Source organism: Ovis aries, chromosome 1 (genome assembly GCF_016772045.2).
Source record: "Ovis aries strain OAR_USU_Benz2616 breed Rambouillet chromosome 1, ARS-UI_Ramb_v3.0, whole genome shotgun sequence".
Taxonomy (NCBI): Eukaryota; Metazoa; Chordata; class Mammalia; order Artiodactyla; family Bovidae; genus Ovis; species Ovis aries.
Window position 1 is genome coordinate 262,152,336 of NC_056054.1, and position 18,848 is coordinate 262,171,183.

The following is an 18,848-nucleotide window of genomic DNA, read 5'->3' on the forward strand; positions in this document are numbered from 1 at the left end:
AGATTATAACCTCTTGCGGAGCTTTTGTAAATATGCATGGTCCATATCCTTACCTCCTTTTGTAGCCATGGTGGATCAGAATGGTGGTGGGTGGGAGGGTGATGGGTATTTTGGAAAAAGACCCTAAGATGCTTCTGTTCTGCTGCCCCTGCTTCTCCTCGACTCACCCTCCACTCCTATGGACGGTCACTATTCTAGTCTCAGATCAGATAAACAAGGCAGGAGTCACAGTGAATCATGGAGCTGGCCAACTGAGGTCTTCAGCACGGTCTCCCATGCCTGGAGTAGGTATGAGGGACTGCAGTACTTTCAACTGCCTCTCTGTTGCCTGGGCCAAGTGTCCTAAAGCTAGGAAAATAATAGAGTGCTAAAATTGACAACTTTCTCTTAATGTATCCAAAGCTTCTGAAATACCACCCATCTCTTTTTATAGATTGAGACATTTAGCACCCAAGAGCTGTATAGATTTCAGCTTAGAAAATTTGAGACGCATCATGGATTGTGGCAATCGTTTCACTGTGAATTTTCTTTGCTGCAGGTTGAAATTGGATCTTCTGGTTCATGTTTAAAAATAGGGAAGTTAGCTGTTAAGAACAGAGTCTCAGAGATACGCCTCTGACATTTACTTAGAGTACAACCAAATGATGCCAAAGCCAAGGGCCCCCAAAGACATAGATTAGGCAGCCATGCTTCCTCACTTTACAGAAAAGAACAACAAGGCTTCGGGATAGTAAACGACTTCAGGTAGTTGCAAAGCAAGGTGGTACTAAATCCATTACTCCTGTCCTGTAACCCAGGACACTTTTCTAGTAAACCATGTCCACTCAGAATGCATCTCAGTACTGACTAATCCATCCCTCAAAGGGGACAGGTCACTTTGTTTTGCATGCTATGATGGAAAAGATCTGAGCATGATAAATGTTAGAGTTGGTAAAGGAGCCATCTTCTTCAGGCATTCATGATCAACTAGGTCCTCACCTCCTAGGCGATAAGACAAAAAATGCATGATTAAAATTTTAACCCAAGACTTTGGTGAAAGAATTTAAAGTAATAGTGTGTTAATTGTTAACAGCTGACATTCCATAAACACTGGCCTTACTCCAGGCACCATGCTAAGTCCTTAACTCCTGTTCACTTGATTATCCACACAGCAAGGACTGTGCTGTGATTATCTTCTCTTTACAGATGGGGAAACTGCAGGGCAGTGAAGTTAAATAACTTGACCAAAATGACACAGCTCGTAAGTGACAAGTAGGATTTGAACCCCAGGGACCATGCTTTTAGCTACAGTATACTATGGCTTCTCAGGACATCAAACCAGTCAACCCTAAAGGAAATCAACCCTGAATATTCTTTGGAAGGACTGATGCTGAAGCTCCAATACTTTGGCCACCTGATGCATAGTCAACTCATTGGAAAAGACCCTGATGCTGGGAAAGATTGAGGGCAAGAGGAGAAGGGGGCGGCAGAGGATGAGATGGTTGGATGGCACCACTGACTTGGTGGACATGGAGTTTGAGCAAACTCAGGGAGACAGTAAAAGACAGGGAAGCCTGGCATGCTGCAGTCCATGGGGTTACAAAGAGCTGGACACAACTTAGCAACTAAACAACAAATGAAGTTAAAAGTTCTGTGACCAAAGAATTAATAGTATGTGTAATATATGTGCAGGCTTTTCTGTGAATGGCATTTCCAGAAAATATCCTCTAGATGTTATTTATTATTCATTTATTTTTAAATAAATAATAATTTTTGACTGCACTGGGTCTTAGCTGCTACACACAGGCTTTCTCTAGTTGCAGCAAGCAGAGGCTCCTCCCTAGTGGCAGTGTGCAAGCTTTTCCTTGTGGTGGCTTCTCTTGGGGAGCATAGGTTTAGGGCGCTGGCTCAGTAGCTGTGGTGTGTGGGCTTAGTTGCCCCACAGCATGTGGGATCTTTTCAGACCAGGAATCAAACCCATGTTTCCCTGGATTGGCAGGCAGATTGGCAGGTCACCATTTGGACCACCAGGGAAGTCCCAGGTGTAACTGAAAATCAACTTTCCTTTAGTGTTGAGTGCTGTGATCAGATGCTCAATCATGTCCAATTCTTTGTGATTCCATGGACTGTAGCCCACCAGGCTCCTCTGTCCATGGGATTCTCCAGGCAAGATACTGGAGTGGGTTGCCATTTCCTCTTCCAGGGGATCTTCCCAACTCACGGATCGAACCCACATCTTTAACATCTCTTGCATTAGCAGGCAAGTTCTTTACCACTAGCACCACCTGGAAAGCCCTTCATGTTGAGTAGCTAGTTAGCAAATGAGAAGTCTGTTGTCTCCAGATGATATATTATGTCTAACAACCTTAAATGGGTGCTAGTTCTCAAAAACTTTTTAAAAGATACACAACTTTCCTGATTATAAGAATGACACACGTACATTAAAGAAAGTTGGATGTTTTTTTTTTTTTACTATTTTTGTTGTATTTATATATATGTACAGATGGTCCTAGGCTTAAATGATGGTTTGACTTGAGATTTTTTGACTTTATAATGGTGTGAAAGCCATATGCATTCAGTAAAAAGTTTACTTCGAGGTGTGAATTTAGATCCTTCACTGAGCTGGTGATACGTGGTCCCATGCTTGTGGAGTGCTGGGCTGTGGCAGCCACAGCTCCCAGTCAGCCAGGTGATCACAAGTGTAAATAACCGATATCCTTAGAAGTACTCGGTACGCACAGATGCTGTTTTCCACTTTCAATACAGTATTCAATAAATTACAGGAGAGATTCAACCCACTGTTATAAAATAGGGTTTGTCTCAGATGATTTTGCCCATGTGTACATGCTCAGCCTTTAAGTCGTGTCCGACTCTCGCAACCCCGTAGATTGTAGCCCACCAGGCTCCTCTGTCCATGGGGTTTCCCAGGCATGAATACTGGAGTCGGTTGCCATTTCCTCCTCCAGGGTATCTTTCTGAACCAGGGATCAAACCCACATCTCCTACATTGCAGGTGGATTTTTACCACTGAGCCAAGTGGAAGCCCTGATTTTGCACACCTGTAGGCAAATGTAGGTGTTCTGAGCACAGTTAAGATAGTCCAGGCTAAGCCAGGATGTTCAGTAGGTTAGGTGTATTAAATACATTTTTTATTTAGTGATATTTTCAACTCACCATGCTTTTATTGCGATGTAACCCCATCGTAAGTCTAGGAAGGTGTGTGCGTGTGTGAGAGATATGAAAAAGTATATAAGCTTGGGCATTCCACTTAAAGAACAATGCTAAAATCAATTGCTAGGTACCTAACAGAGCTGGGGTTGGTTTTGTTTTTTCTTTTTCATCCTAAATGCAATCATTTTCACATCTGTTATTCTTTGATGCATTTTTTGATTGCCTTGTTCTTTTGATTTTTTAAAAGCATTGTTGAGATATGAAATGAGCCATTCACATTACAGGGTACAATTTGAAGTTTTATATAAGATGATAAATATTTCCATCAAGCCCCAAAATTTCCTTGTCCTTTTCTATTCTATCTACCCCCTAGACCTTGCTGCCCCCCAACCCCAGATAGCCCCTGCTCTGCCTTCTGTCACTACAGATTACTTTTCCCTTGCTAGAATTTCATATAAATGAATCATAGCATGCATGCCTTTTTGCCTGGCTTCTTTCACTCAGCATAATTGTTTTAAGATTGACTTCTTTTTGTTTCTTGTATCACTAGTTCATTCATTTTTATGCTGTGCAGTCCTCAGTTGCACAGATATAATTGGTTTACCCTCTTTCACCTGTTGATGTTTGGGTTGTTTCTGGGTTTGGGGGCTGTTATAAATTAAGTTGCTCTGAAAATTAGTGTTGAAGTCCTTGGATATAATTTTCATTTCCCCTGAGTAAATACCTAGAAGTGGAATGGCTGAGTCATATCAAGGGGACATGATTTTCTTCCTAAGAAATTGCCAAACTGTTTTTCAGAGTTGACTGTGTCATTTTCCATTCCCACCCGCTGTATACGAGTGTTTCAGTGCCTCTGCATACGCGTCAGCATTTGATATGGCCAGTCTTTTTCATTCTAATAGGTAGCTGCAACTGTTGTTTAGTCCTGCTCCAGAGGATCTTCCCAACCTAAGGATCAAACCCATGTTTCCTGCATTGCAGGTGGATTCTTTACCACTGAGCTACTGGGGAAGCCCCTAGTAGGTAATTGGTGCTATCTTATTGTGGTTTAAATTTGCCTTTCCCTAAGGAAGTGGCAACCCACTCCAGCACTCTTGCCTTGGAAAATCCCATGGACGGAGCAACCTGATAGGCTACAGTCCATGGGGTCACAAAGAGTTGGACACGACTGAGCAACTTCACTTCACTTCACTTCCCTTCCCTAATGGCTAATAGGCTTTCCCATCTTTTCATGTGCTTATTTGCCATTCACACATCTTCTTTGGTGAAGTGTCTTTTCCAGTTCTCTTGCCCATGTTTATACTAAGTTGCTGTTTTCTAGGGCTAACCAGGTGGTGCTGGTGGTAAAGAAACGCCTACTGTTGCAGGAGACAAGAAGACTCGGGTTTGATCCCTGGGTCAGGAAGATGCCCTGGAGGAAGGCATGGCAACCCACTCCAATATTCTTGCCTGGAGAGTCCCATGAGCAGGAGGCTGGCAGGCTACAGGCCATAGGGTCACAAGAGTCATGATGAAGCAACTTAGAACACAAAGTTGTTTTCTTATTTTTGAGTCAGAATTCTTTATATTCAGAATGCAAATCGTTTGTCAAAAATCAGACTTGCAAATATTCTCTCCCAATATTTTCAGCCTCTTAACATTGTCTTTCGAAGAGGACAGATTCTTAATTTTGATGAAATAAGACTCAATCAATGTTTCTTTTATACATTGTATATTTTGGTGTTATAGCTAAGAAATTTTTTGCTTCACTTGATGATGTGAAGATTTCCTCCTATGTTTTTTCTAAGCATTTTATAGTTTTAGAAATGTTTCCAAATATTTAGGGATTTTCCAGTCATCTTTCAGTTGCTAATGTCTAGTTCCACCATTGCCAGAGAACACACTTAGTATAAGTTGAATCCTTTTAAATGTAGTGAAAGTTGTATTGTAGCCCAGGAAATAGTCTATCTTGGTAAATATTCCAAGTGCTCTTGAAAACAGTGTATGTTCGGTTGTGTGGGTGGAGTATTCTATAATTGTTAAGTTAGGTGATAGAATTGTTCAGGTCATCTATGTCCTTTGTTATTTTCTATCTATTTTTAAGAAAAGGAATTTGAAATCTCTTACTCTATTTGTAAAATTGTTTCTTTCTCCTTACACTTTTACCATTCTTATTTTGTATATTTTGAAATTCTGTGATTAGGTTTAAAAACATGTAGTATTATGCCATGTTTATGAACTGAACATTTTATCATTATGAAATTACTGTGTTTATCTGATAGTACTCTGCTCTGGATCTACTCTGTCTGATATTATATGCACTCTGGGTTTCTTTTTATGAGCATTGGCACGATGCATCTTTTTAAATCCTATGACTTGCAACATAATTGAGTAGTAACATTTAAAGTGGGTTTCTTGTAGGTAGCATATAGTTGGGTCTTGCTTTTTATCTAGTTTGACAATCCCCATTTTTTAACTGGAGTGCTTAGGCCAGACGAACAACAGCCGGTAGCTAAATCTGCCATGTGGTCTGCTTCCATATGGCCCATGAACTAAGAATGGTTTTTACATGGTTAAATGGTTGTCAAAAAATCAGAAGAATATGTGATAGAAACCATGTGTGACCCCCAAAATTAACATGTTTACAGTCTGGTCCTTTACGGAAAAAGTTCATAAACCCCTAGTGTAGACTATTTATATTTCACGAGATGATTGATATGGTTGGACTTAAGTCTGTAGTCTTGCAATGTGTTTCCTGTGTCTCAGCTGTTCCTTTTTTCTCTTTTTCCGTCTTCTCTTGAATTGAGTCTTTTTATCTCCTCGACTAGTTTATTAGCTGTGACTCTTGGCTGTGTGATTTTTAGTGGCTCTAGGGTTTGTAGTATCCATTTATCACACCTACCGCTTCCTGTAGTAAACAAACCTACAAACTGTCCTTCCCTTTCTTGCCTTCTGTTCTTTCTATAATATTACCATCATGTATATTTTACAAATCTCCTGTGCGTGAATGCTAAGTCACTTCAGTTGTGTCCAACTCTGTGTGACCCTATGGACTATAGCCCACCAGGCTCCTCTGTCCGTGGGATTTCCCAGGCAAGGATACTGGAGTGGGTTGCCATGTCCTCTTCCAGGGGTTCTTCCCGACCCAGGGATCGAACCCACATCTCTTACGTCTCCTGCACTGGCGGCAGGTTCTTTACTACTAGCACAACCTGGGAAGCCCAGAATTCACCCAGTACACTGTTATTACTTTTGCTTGAATCAGTCAGTTATCTTTTAAAATACTTAAAGTTAGAAATAAAGATTTTACAATTGCCTACATAGTTACCGTTTCTAGTGTTCATTTCTGTGCGTAAATCCCTGTTTCCACCTGATCTGATTTTTCTTCTGCTGGAAGCGTTTCCTTTAGTGCATTCGATAGTGCGGATCTGAGGTAATGCTTTCTTTCTTTCAGTTTTATTGAGGCATAATTGGCAAATAAAAGCTATGTATAGTTAAGGTGTACACCTTGATGTTTTGATATGCATGTACGTTGTAGAATGATTTATTGTTGTCTGGTCGCTCAGTCATGTCCAACGCTTTGTGACCCCATGGACTGTAGCCCGCCAGGCTCCTCTGTCCATGGAGATTCTCCAGGAAAGAATACTGGAGTGGGTTGCCATGCCCTCCTCCAGGGGGTCTTTCCAACCCAGGGCTCGAACCCACATCTCCTGCATTGGCAGGCAGGGTTTTGTTGTTGTTGTTTTACCACTGAGCTCCCGAGGAAGCCCACTGTAAAATGATTACTCAAAGTAGTTAACATAGTCATCATCTCACATAATCCTTTTTTCCTTTTTTTTTTTTTTTTTTTTGGTGGTAGTGAGAACCGTGAAGATACACCCTCTCTAGCAGATTGCAAGTCTACGATACTGTTAACTACAGTCACCATGCTATACCTTAAATCCCAGACCTACCCATCTTGCATAACTAAACCTTTGCCTCCCTTAACCAATATCTCCCCGTACCTGCACCCCGCAGCCCCTAGCAATCACTATGGTACTCTCTGAATCTATGAGTTTGACTTTCTCTAGATTTCTTATGTAAGTGGATCGTGCAGCGTTTGTCCTTCTGTGTCTGGCTTATTCCATTTAGCAGTATTCTCCAGGTTCATCCATGTTGCCCAGATGGCAAGATATCCTTCCAAGACTGAATAATATTTCAATATACATGTGTGTGTGTATGTGTGTGTATGTCTGCTTATGATAAATTCTTTCAGCTTGTAAATGTCTGGAAACATTGCTTTATCTTCACTTTTGATAAATACTTTTGTTTGGGATAGAATTCTAGGCTGGCTGGGTTTCTCCCCTTGGTACTCTAAAGATATCACTCCACTGCCTTAGAGCTTGTATAGTTTCTGGCATGAAATCATCTACAGTCCTTTTCTTTGTTGCTTGGTACATAATATTTCTTTTTCTCTCTTCTTTATAGATTTTCTCTTTAACACTGGTTATCAGCAGTTCACTAGTGTATCCATGTTTCTTGTACTTGGTGTTCTCTGAGCCCCTTGGATCAGTGGGTTTATAGTTTTTAATCCCATTTGGAAAATTTTTGGTTACTGTTGCTTCAAATATTCTTTCTGCCTCCCATCCTCTCCTCTTATTTGGGTGGTCCCCCAGTTTACTGATTTTCTATTTTTTTCAATATTTTGCTTTGTTTCATTTTAATCATTCATATTGCTGTGTTTTCAAGTTCGCTTACCTTTTTTTTTTTTTTGCCAATGTGTAATCTGCTATTAACACCATTCAGTATATTTTTCATCTCATGTAATAGTTTTTAATCCCTAGAAGTTTGATTTATGTCTTTTTTAGGGTTTGTATTTTAGGACTTCCCAGGTGGCACAGTGGTAAAGAATCTGCCTGCCAGTGTGGGAGACACAGGAGACGCAGGTTCGATCCCTGGGTTGGGAAGATTCCCTGGAGAAGGAAATGGCAACCCACTCGAGTATTTTTGCCTGGAGAATCCCATGGACAGAGGAGCCTGGTGGTTATAATCCATGGGGTCACAAAAGAGTCGGACACAACTGAGCACATGTCTCTATTTAATGTGACTAATATTTTGTCTATCATTTCCTAAGTAGAATAGAGGAATAATAACTGGCTTAATATAATTTCTAATAATCCTATCCTGTGTTATTTCTTCATAAATGTTAGTTTATTAATTTTTCCCTGTTAGGAATTTTTGTTTCTTTGCACCTTGGTAATTTTTCATTAGATGACAGACATTGTGAATTTTACCCTGTTGGGTGCCAAATACTTTTGTGTTCTTTACAATACTCTTGAGATTTGTTCTGGGTCACAGTTAATTTCCTTATAAAGAGTTTGATCCTTTTTTGTCTTGCTCTTAAGCTTTATCAGAGGCATCAAAGTAGTGTTAGTCTAGGGATAATCTTTCCTATTACAAAGGAAAGACCTTTAGTACTCTTTAAGTACCCTGTGAATTGAGTGAGTTTTTCTGGGTTTTTGTTTTTCACTGTGGGAAACAGTTAAACAGGAAGTAATTGGCCGCAGTCATTATTCTTATGTGAGCATAAGAATTATTATTGTTGTGTGAGCTCACGTGATTCTTCTGTGAGCTCCAAGAACAGTTTCTTTTCATCCTTCCAAGTGGTTCTTTCACTGGCCCTCATTCATTTTAAGGTCAGCGCTGGGCGGATGGCTCAGGGGAAGTCCTCTGGGAGTGTGTAGGGTTTCACTGTGTAGCTGTCTCTCCTCTGCATCTCGCTACCTGCAAACCCCAAGAGCCCTTGCTTCTCTGGGTTTCTGCCTCTGTCTCCCCAACTTGGGTGACACCCTTGTCTGTTCCACTGCCCAGAAACTCTCTCAATGTAGGTAGAAGGGCACCTGGGAGGCTGGCTCCATCTGTTTCCATCCCTCAGGGTTTACTGTGTCTCTTTACCCAAATTTTAATATCTTCAGAGTCTTTCATATATATATATATATAGTCTATTATTTTAGTTGTTTCAGGTGGAAGGGTAAATCTTGTCCCTCTTCCATCTTGTCTGGAAACAGAAGTGGTTTCAAGTGACTTTTCATTTCTTGGTGCTTTGTTCTATTAAGATATTATCTTTCCACTCAGCATGTTTCATTCTCATAACTGCTTGTTAAAGCTTCTCTATTTATAAAGTAAATGAATCTTTGAAAAGACAAATGGCCTACTGTGGAAGGACATTTGCAACAAAAGAAAGTGTTTACTATACACATGACTCTTAACAAATCCATGAGAAAAAATTAGGAATTATAATAGAAATGGTCAATGAGTGTATTTTTCAAACGGGCCCCCAACTAGTAATCAAAGAACTACAGACATGATTTTAGATTGAGGACCATTGTTTTCCCTTACAGATGCTGGTGTTGGTAAGAGTGTGAGAAGTGGTACCCCAGCTTGTGTTGATGGGCATGTGTGTAGTGTCTCAGCCTTCCTTGTGTGTATGTTGTCAGCATATATCCAGATGCCTAAAAGTGAGCGTACCTTGACCCATAGTTTTACTTTATTAATTCATTCTGAAACAAACTATGAAAAAGGGCAAAGACTTAGGTACATGATGTTTCATATGTCAGTGTTCACAGGGGTGGAAGTATTAAAAACCACTTAAATGGTCTCAGAGATTGGTAAGCAGATTCGATACATCTATAATATGGTTTTCATATAATCATAAAAACAGCGTGGTTGAAAATTAAATGATATGAAAACACATGCCATGTCTAAAGTGAAAATACAGTGTATGGAACAGCATGATTCCATCTGTGTTTAAAAAATTGATGCCTATGATTATATTCAAAAATGTCAGTATTGGCTATTTCTGAGTAGTAAATTTTGAGCATGTTTTTATTTCCTTATTTACTTACAGTTTCAAATTTTTTACCATACTATCTGTTGCCTTTGTAATAAAGGTTATTTTTGTTATGTAACAATGTGTATGCTCAGTCGTATACAACTCTTTGTGACCCCGTGGACTGTAGCCCACCAGGCTCTTCTGTCCATGGGATTCTTCAGGCAAGAATACGGAGCGGGTTGTCATACTCTTCTCCAGGGGATCTTCCTCATGCAGGGATCGAACCCACATCTCTTATGTCTCCTGCACTGGCAGGCAGGTTCTTTACCACTAGCGCCATCTGTGAAAAGAAAATGCCATGGATCCGTATTAACAGAATCCACATCTGTAGTAAGAGAAAGCAACCGCTTTGCAAATTGTTCACATTTGTCTTTTCCCTCACTTTCAGTTCAGTTCAGTCACTCAGTCGTGTCTGACTCTTTGCAACCCTGTGAATCGCAGCACGCCAGGCCTCCCTGTCCATCACCATCTCTCGGAGTTCACTCAGACTCACGTCCATCGAGTTGGTGATGCCATCCAGTGATCTCATCCTCTGTCGTCCCCTTCTCCTCCTGCCCCCAACCCCTCCCTCACTTTAGACCATACCTTTAAAGGCTGTGATTCCATTATTATTTTGACTTTTTCTTCCCTCAGTAAAAAAGGATCTTACTGGGCAGGCCTTAGGATCTTGAGGCTTTACCTATAGGAAAATTAAATGCTTAGCAGTCAGCTTAAATGGGTCATGAGGCCTTTTTCTTTTTCCAAGTAAAGCTTGAGATGCCAAGCAAATTCTGTACTTGGAAAGGAGCAGATCAGCCTAGTACAGACAAATGAAATACTAGTGATCCCCAAACCTGCTTTGGGAAGTCCTTCTCCAGAGAGAAGTCTTTTCAGGAAATCAGTTTGCAAAAGTAATGGGTAGAATTGTAGCTTTGTTTTGGGTTTGTTTTTTTTTTTCCTTGTTACCAGCTATGTCCTAAATCCACTAGTATACTCATTTAACACTCTTTTTATTTTATTTTTTCACCTCAGGGCATGTGGGATCTTAGTTCCCTGACTAGGGATTGAACCCACTCCCCCTGCAATGAAAGTGCAAAGTCTTAACCACTGAACCACCAGGGAAGCCCCTCATTTCCCTCTGTTGACTCTTGGCACTGTGTACACTGGAGGTGTGTACAAGTTTAAGTGTGGGGCAAGTGTGGGTGGGGAAGAGTCTCCTGGGCCAGGCTGACCCCGCTGGTCTTGGAGCCCATTAGGAGTGTGGGTCAGGCTGATATAGGCATGTTACCTACTATGGAATCTACCAAGGAGCGGGAACTCAGGGTGACTCCACAGGGGAAATCCCCATGATTCTGGCAGGTGCAGCTGAGTTTTCTGTTCTAGCTGCTTCCTACTCTCCCTTGCTCATCTCCACTGAGGGCACACAGCCACACGGCTCCCCAGCGGGCTCTGACTGGTGCACACTCACTGGCCTGGTGCTCCGTTCTTGGCGTGAAGGACCTGATGCTTCTGTATCCTGCACATTGCTCTCCGCCATGTGGGTTCAGCACCTGCAGACCTTGAGACACGCTGGCACTCCAGCAAGGAGGGGAGTGGACCCTCTGAAGGCACACAGCCACCGAGACCTCCCTGGTGTGTGCTCAGACTCCGGGGCCTTTGGAACATGAGAGCCAGTGTGACTTGACTGTGGCTGATAAAGCAAAAGGTTATCTCTTGTGTCAGGGGATAGAGATGACTGCTCATTTCATAGCTGTGGCTTTCCCCTCTTCTGTCTCCTCAGAAATCGCAGGTGCTCCAGTGTCTGAAATTTCTGGGCCTTTCTCAACAGAGGACATAGCCAGCAACTGCGTCCCTGCCCTGCCGTTGAACGAGCCCATTTTGTGGATCGTCTCCTATACTCTCATGAGTGTGTGTGGACTCATCCTTCTTGTTTTAATCACCCTGCTGCTACTTCCGGTCCGGTGTAGGCATCACCCCCGAGATCCCGAGGTGGTCAACGATGAGTCCTCGCTCGTACGGCATCGCTGGAAATGAAGAGAAAAGCCTAGTGACCGTGAACTCAACAATTAAGACAATTCAGTGCAGCAGGCAGGGGTTATAAGGCAAGACTTCTTCCTGTGCGCACTAGTCTTAAATCTCTGTTTTGCTCCCAGATGCCTTCCAGATTCACTGTATTTTGATTCTCGACTTTACAGCTTCCTCTTTCTCCCCTACTTCCAAGGAAAATGATAATAAAAAAGCACCTCATTCTTAATCAAAACAGAGTGAATTGGGCTTCAGGGTTTATGTAGCTGGTTATACCAAACTATTTGGGTGTGCCACCACCCCCCAAAAAAAAAAAAACAAAAAAAAGCACAAGCCTTGGCTTGTTCTCTTTTCCCTTCTATCTCTGGAGAAATACGTGCATATACTTTACAGCTCTTCTTAGCTAATGGGAAGCTTTTTGTATTGATCACATTTAAGGGTATTTTGTACCAGGATCCGCCTGAGTCAAAGTGATACAAAAAGGTTTGCAATAAGACAGCAGGAGAAGTAGTCTGTGGCCTGATGATAAAAAACATCCTGCCCCTTTCTGAGTTGGAAGGAGAGCATCAGGCCCCTCTTCTGGGTCTCTCTGGGCTCGTGCGTGTTCAGTCACTTCAGTTGTGTCCAACTCTTGGTGACCCTATGGACTGTCGCCCTCCAAGCTCCTCTCTCCACCGGGTTCCCCAGGCAAGAATACTGGAGTGGGTTGCCACGACTTCCTCCAGGAGATCTTCCTGACCCAGGGATCGTACTCACAACTCTTGCATCTCCTGCATTGGCAGGGGGGTTCTTTACCACTAGCACCACCTGGGAAGCCCTGTGATCTGAAGGTGAGCTGGACTCTACTAGGAAGAGATGATTCCCTCAAGTCTTCACCAGCCTCTTCTGAAGACAGAAAGCCTTCAAGTGCAAAGGAAGCCTACTCTTTGTACTCAATACTTGCATAGTACTATGGGTATGGAAGTAAAAACTACCTCTGTCAACACTTGGCCCAGGGTCCTGTGCCTGGTGGGGGTACAGGCAGCCTGGTTCCAGCCATTACCCCCACCTAAAGAATCCTCTTTCCAGCAGGAGAAACGTAATAGGTGCTGAAGCACAGATCAACCTGGAGATGTTCTGTCACGGAGCTGGTTATCATCACATACGCTTACTCTTACCCAAAATGAATAAATGCTGTATGAAGGAGAAAAACAGATTCTCTTTCACTAGCTTAACTGTTTCTTTTCCAAGTCTTCCCTGAAGGTAGGTTGCTGATTATTCTTTTGGGAAACAGAGACATGGCTCAGTGCCCATATCCCTGACCAGCTCTCCAAGGATGTGAGAGAATTTCTACTTTTTTCCTGTGCTTTGGAACCATGAGCTTCTGTGTGCAGAACCGCTGAGGCTCAAGTACACCCAGCTGAAACAGCTTAACCAGGTGTGATGAGCAGCTGACCCACATGCTTCTTCCCTTTGGCACATTCAGTCTTTGGTGATGAGTCACGTGTGCGGTGGTTTCCTTATTTGGGGAACTCCACACTTGCTATCATTTATTTGAGGACTTTGGCAAAGAAAAGCAGAAGCCTTTAACTTGAGGTCATTACAAGAAGGGTTTAAAGGCAATATCCTTTCTCTTGCTGTGTGCCAGGTTCCAGGTTCCCTTTGCATCACTGTTGGGGTGGGTCAGATACACTACAAACCCAGAAGGGCCCACTGAAGCATCTCCTCTGGCTGGGATGTTGTTCGTGTCCCTGCAGATGTTTCAGTTACCTGCTGGGTTCACTGTCTCCCCAAGTCACCTCCGTATTGAAAAATAGATGACCTGCCAAAGATGACTGTGCCAGAGAGATGCAGGGCCATGGATATGTGTCTTAGTGTCCTCGCAGACACTAAGTGGCCCCCAGGACCCACAAGAATCTTGTGGCAAAGGACTGAGTTACATCTTAGAACATGGATCTTCTGTGTTCTTTAAGATCCATTCAGGTGTGGCTGTGGTGAGAATGGGGCCCTCTTGAAATGGGATGAGAACAAGACATTGTCATCAGAAGTTCATTGCCATTTCCAGCCTCAGCTAGTTGAGAGGCAATAATTTCAAAATACATTTCAGAGATTGAAATCTCTGGGAAGTCTAATTCTTTTTGCCCTCTTGGCTTTTTCGCGGGTTCCCGTTTGGTGGTGGTCCACTTTACCTGGACGTGAAGGTGACACCCCTTGACAGTACCTTCCCCTTGCTCTGAAAAACCCCAACTCCTGACATAAAAGGAGGGGATTGTATATATGACCTGGTTAATTCTGCTGCTTATTGCTTTACTCAGGCATCTTCTGTTTCATTTGCCTGTATTTGGTTTCTGAGCTGGGGACTGTCTCTCCTGCCACCAACTAGCAGGCACGGTTCCCAGACTACTTGATAATAGCAAGTTAGATTTCAAGCTTGGGTGTTTGAATGAAGTTTCCTATAATGGTCTGTATTTCCTATCAGATTTCCTCTACCTTTTCATCTGAAATGTCAGTGGATGTGACATTTTAATGGAAATACTGAAATTACAAAAGCATAACTTAGCAACAAGAATCAAATAGACAGTTGAAATTGGGACGTTTCCCTGGCATGCCTTGCTGCTGAAAATTGGACTTTGAGTCAAAACCCTGTTAGTGACACGCACCTCCTCCAGTTATGTAAATTGATCCTTCGTTTGGCAAACCTTCAAGCAGGCTTGCTTTGAACAGCAAAGGAGATAGCAGCCCTTTGGGGGTGTCATTTTTACCAGGCAGCACACCGTGGAAGGGGCTGGAAGATGGTCCTCTCCTGAAAAATGCAAATTAGCATCAGGTTTTTGTCAAAACCTTGTCAACTCTCTGATGGAAAAAGGATGTTTTTAAGTGAACAATGTATTTTTTAAAATAGGCTGATGCTTTATATTCTTGATGAGTTATTCAGAAGCCTGAAATGAAACCCTGTCTTCAGAACCTGAAACTGTTTATCAAAAATAGCAATGAGATGGGGATTGATTATATTTTTTCCTCTGGGATTTAGAAGAACTGCAACCAACTGGTGTGTGATCACCATGGTGAACGATTTTGTGTTTCTTGTGAACCAAAACACAGGGACCTGATGTTAAAGAAATAGATTGCAGGTGTGTGACAACAGGGATGGTCTCGCTGGACACAGCCCACTCCCAGACTTTTGTAGGGATTTTTCTTACCTGCTTCTGTGAAATGCAGACTTTTTGAGATAAATTTGGGGTCAGTTACAGTTCAAAACCATGAAAGTAACTCCCAGCAATGAGGCATTAACAACTTCACAGAGCTTTGGGCTGTAGATTCTGCAAAGCAGTTTTGCTTTGGGGATTCCATTATCTCCTTCAAGAGGAGCAGAAGGACTATTCCTTCATTTAATAGGGTCTCCTCTCAAGTGGAAATTTGTTAAGTTCCTCTTACCAGATCCCCACTGGGGGAGTTACCAGGCATGGTTTAGTGCCAAGTTCTAGCCTGGTGTCACCTGATGTCATTAGAAATAAATCACTGCCTGACAGCCTGTTCCATAAACAACAATAATTGAGTTTCACAGGCTTCATCCTTATTAGCAGAAAGCAAATAATTGAGTGGAATCCCAGGGCATTTTTCTCTTGCATAAACTTATTAGAATTGATAACAGAACTGTTCAGAGAGAATACATGCCACTGAGGGTGTTTTCTCTCTTAGGCAAAACAACTAAACACCAACCATAAAATGTAAAATGATGAGTTTTGCCAAGAGAAACACTAGATTTCTGGGGCCAAGAAAACTCCACACAACAGAAGCTGTTGTGTACAGTTTCCGTGGGTTTTAAGAATTTCAGATTTGAACTTGTGACAGTTTTTCAATTAAATAGCAAGATGGAAAAATACATTTTGAAAGTGAGGAGGGGAAAATACAAATATAAGCGAAAGTATACTAACAAAATAAGCGGAATTAGCTCTTTTGGAAAATGGCTTCAGTTCCAGGAATCAGCAGATTTCTTTTACTCTTAACATTGCTGAAGCCATGGAGATGTGATTTATTTCACACAGCTTCAGACCCCAAACTTCAAGAACATTCAAGCTGGAAACGTGTGTCAGATGTCAGCACAGAAACAACAGAAAACATGGCCCCTTACACTTGCTTGGCATTACCTGATCCAGGCGAAGACTGGTTCATCCAAGGAACAGGGAGTAGGTGATGGTTGGGACTAGGAGAATTCTAGAACCTGGGAAGGGCAATGGGAATAAGAGGTCATATCCCTTGGTCAGCAGATGATGGCCAAGGTCTGGACAAACTGAGAACATCCCAGGATGTCATAGGAAACTCATTTCCCCCAAGTTTGGGGTGCAGCCTACTTTCTTAGGAATTTTCCAAAGGAACCTCTCAGGATGTACAAATTTGTCAGAGAAACTTGCTTTGGAGCCATCGCCTCTATTCTAACACAACTGGAGAGATCTGAACGCCTAAGCAGGACATGATCCTTAGGTTGCAGTTTCAATGTCATGCCCTGGGAAGTTCATGGGACAGGGTCAAGAATCTGAAGCCAAAGGGAGCTGGTGAAGTTTAGGATCTGAGCATCCGGCCATGCCAACCCAGCCCTGCCGGCCAGTTCACTGACTCAGAATCCTGCAGCTTCGTGAGCACACTCCTTCTCCAGGGATACCTGCTGTCAGCGACATGACCAGGAAGAAGGGCTTGGGGGTGGCAGAAACCTCCCTCAGGGCACCTGGACACCAGCATCCTCACAGGTCCACACTGGCTTTGAAAGCACACACATCCTTGTCAGAATTCGGGCAGCTCTGGACTCCCCAGGAGATGCTAGTACACAAACCCAGCTTTCAGCCTTGATAAGAATGCCTTCCCGGGGGCGAGCAGAGATGGTCTGATGCCCCAAGTCAGCAACACTGTGGGATGTGGTCGTGAGAGCAAAGCCAGGCCTCCTAGTGATGCAGTGTATCTTCAAAACCTCTAGTTACTGGGATTAAGTACGAGTGGGTTGCCATTTCCTTCTGCAGGATATCTTCCTGACCCAGGGATCAAACCCGTGTCTCCTGCGTTGGCTGTGGATTCCTTACCACTGTGCCACCTGGGAAGCTCTAACACACAGGTGTGCCCCACACATATCTATCTGAGTAGAATATTTTGCCAATGTAGATTTATAATTATAACTTATATAACTACAAATTATAGATTTATAAAATAGATTTTTGAATACAAACTCAGCTGTCATATTGATGTCATTAAAAGGAAACTTGAAATGTTGAAAATCTTTGGAACCTAGCCTAATTTGACATTGATATTTTTCCACAGAACTTCCTTCCTTCCGGTTGGAATAATTTTGCTTTTTTTATTGATGATGCATGCATGGATCAGAATTACATGAGAAACTAGTATCTAAAAAGGGCTTATTTTTTCCTGCTTTTTAAATGTTAGGTGCAGAGGTAGTTGAAAGTTTCCTGATATAACTAAGGTTTCAGCTTGCTTCATTTCATGTGTTAGAATAAAATTTCACCTGCACCTCACATTCTGGTAGTCAACACTTCTGAGTGAAAGTTAAGAAAACTTTTCAAAAATTATCTTTGTGAGTTAAAGAAAAATAAGCAAAGCTAGTTAAGAATCTATTCACTTGTAATGAGAATCACCAAAAATAAACTTTGGTAACCCCAGTGTCTTTCACAATTTGGTGTTCTTTGCTGCTAGTGGTGACTTGGAATGTTTAATTTTTTTTTCCTAACTGTGGATATAATTTTACACATCCTTATCAACGAGGCTGGAAATTTATAGTTGGAATTAGCATAATGAGAAGGGGAAAAAATGGATGAGATTTACCATGTGCTAATGAAAGATGAAGTTTTGTAATCTAGAATGATGTATTTCCTACTATGTCTGTTAATTTGTACCATTAGATATACTTAAAGTTTAAAATCCCTATGTTCAATCATGTAAAGCAGCCACTGATTTTTTTCTCAAAAAGGGTGACTTTTCTGCACCAGCAGTGTTTATGTTTTGGCTAAAGAGTTGAAAGCCTTGTATTCTTAAAAAAATTTTAAAAAGACCTGAAAGTAGTGCTTTAGAAAATGTATTTTACGTGTGTATCTCAGATTTTCATCCTTCAATACACAATTCATATGTGTCACTTGTATTTCTGGAAATGCTTCAGGTTATTTATATTTCCCTTTTGGAATATTCCTCTATTTTTAATATATCATGTTGATTTAAATCTATGTCACCATAGGACCAGGAGCAGGACTGTAGAGGTGTTCATGTCATCTGAAAAGAGGTAATCTTAGTTACTGATCAGTCTCCAAATTGTTATACATCTCAGAAGTGGAATTTTCTATAATAATCTTATTTTTCTACCTGTCTGTTCCACCAATTTGAGATGTACACCATTGAAAAGGAAATAAAAGAGTTGATTTGTTTGAATAACTACTACTTCCAACTTGTTGGGTTTGGAGTTTTTTTAACACTCAGCTCAAGTCACGTTTCTGAAGTTACTGCCGGCAGCGAGTCGTGGTCTGTTTACCTGCACTACTTTAATGTGGATTCCTAGAAAATATTCAAGGTAGAGTTGAATGGAGGGTCCATGTCCAACCCTTAAGGTGTAAAATATGCTGGAAATTGGAGAAGAATGAAATACTTTAGAATGTGAGAACCATCCTGGGGAGTGGTGGAGAGAAACCACCTGTAGAAAATACCCCCAATAAGTACATTTAAATGATCTCAAGGATCAAACAGGGCTGTCATATGGGAACTGAAAATGGCCGGTCCAGGAATACTCCTGCCGGAGATAGGGCAGGGAAGGGGTGGGGAGGGGGCGGGGGAGGGCGGCGATTGGTCTCCAAATGCTGCAGGTGAGAAGACAGCT

The 18,848-nt window shown here is 41.9% G+C and overlaps 1 protein-coding gene across 1 annotated transcript in view; it reads left to right on the forward strand.

Annotated features, from left to right (window-relative positions):
• Positions 1 to 18,415, forward strand: part of BACE2 (beta-secretase 2) — a 109,783-nt gene extending 91,368 nt beyond the window's left edge. Inside the window, exon 9 of the mRNA XM_004003354.6 lies at positions 11,760 to 18,415. Within this exon, the coding sequence (XP_004003403.3) occupies positions 11,760 to 12,013 (254 nt within the window). The 3' untranslated portion in view covers positions 12,014 to 18,415. The remainder of the gene's footprint in view (positions 1 to 11,759) is intronic.
• Positions 18,416 to 18,848: the final 433 nt, after the last annotated feature.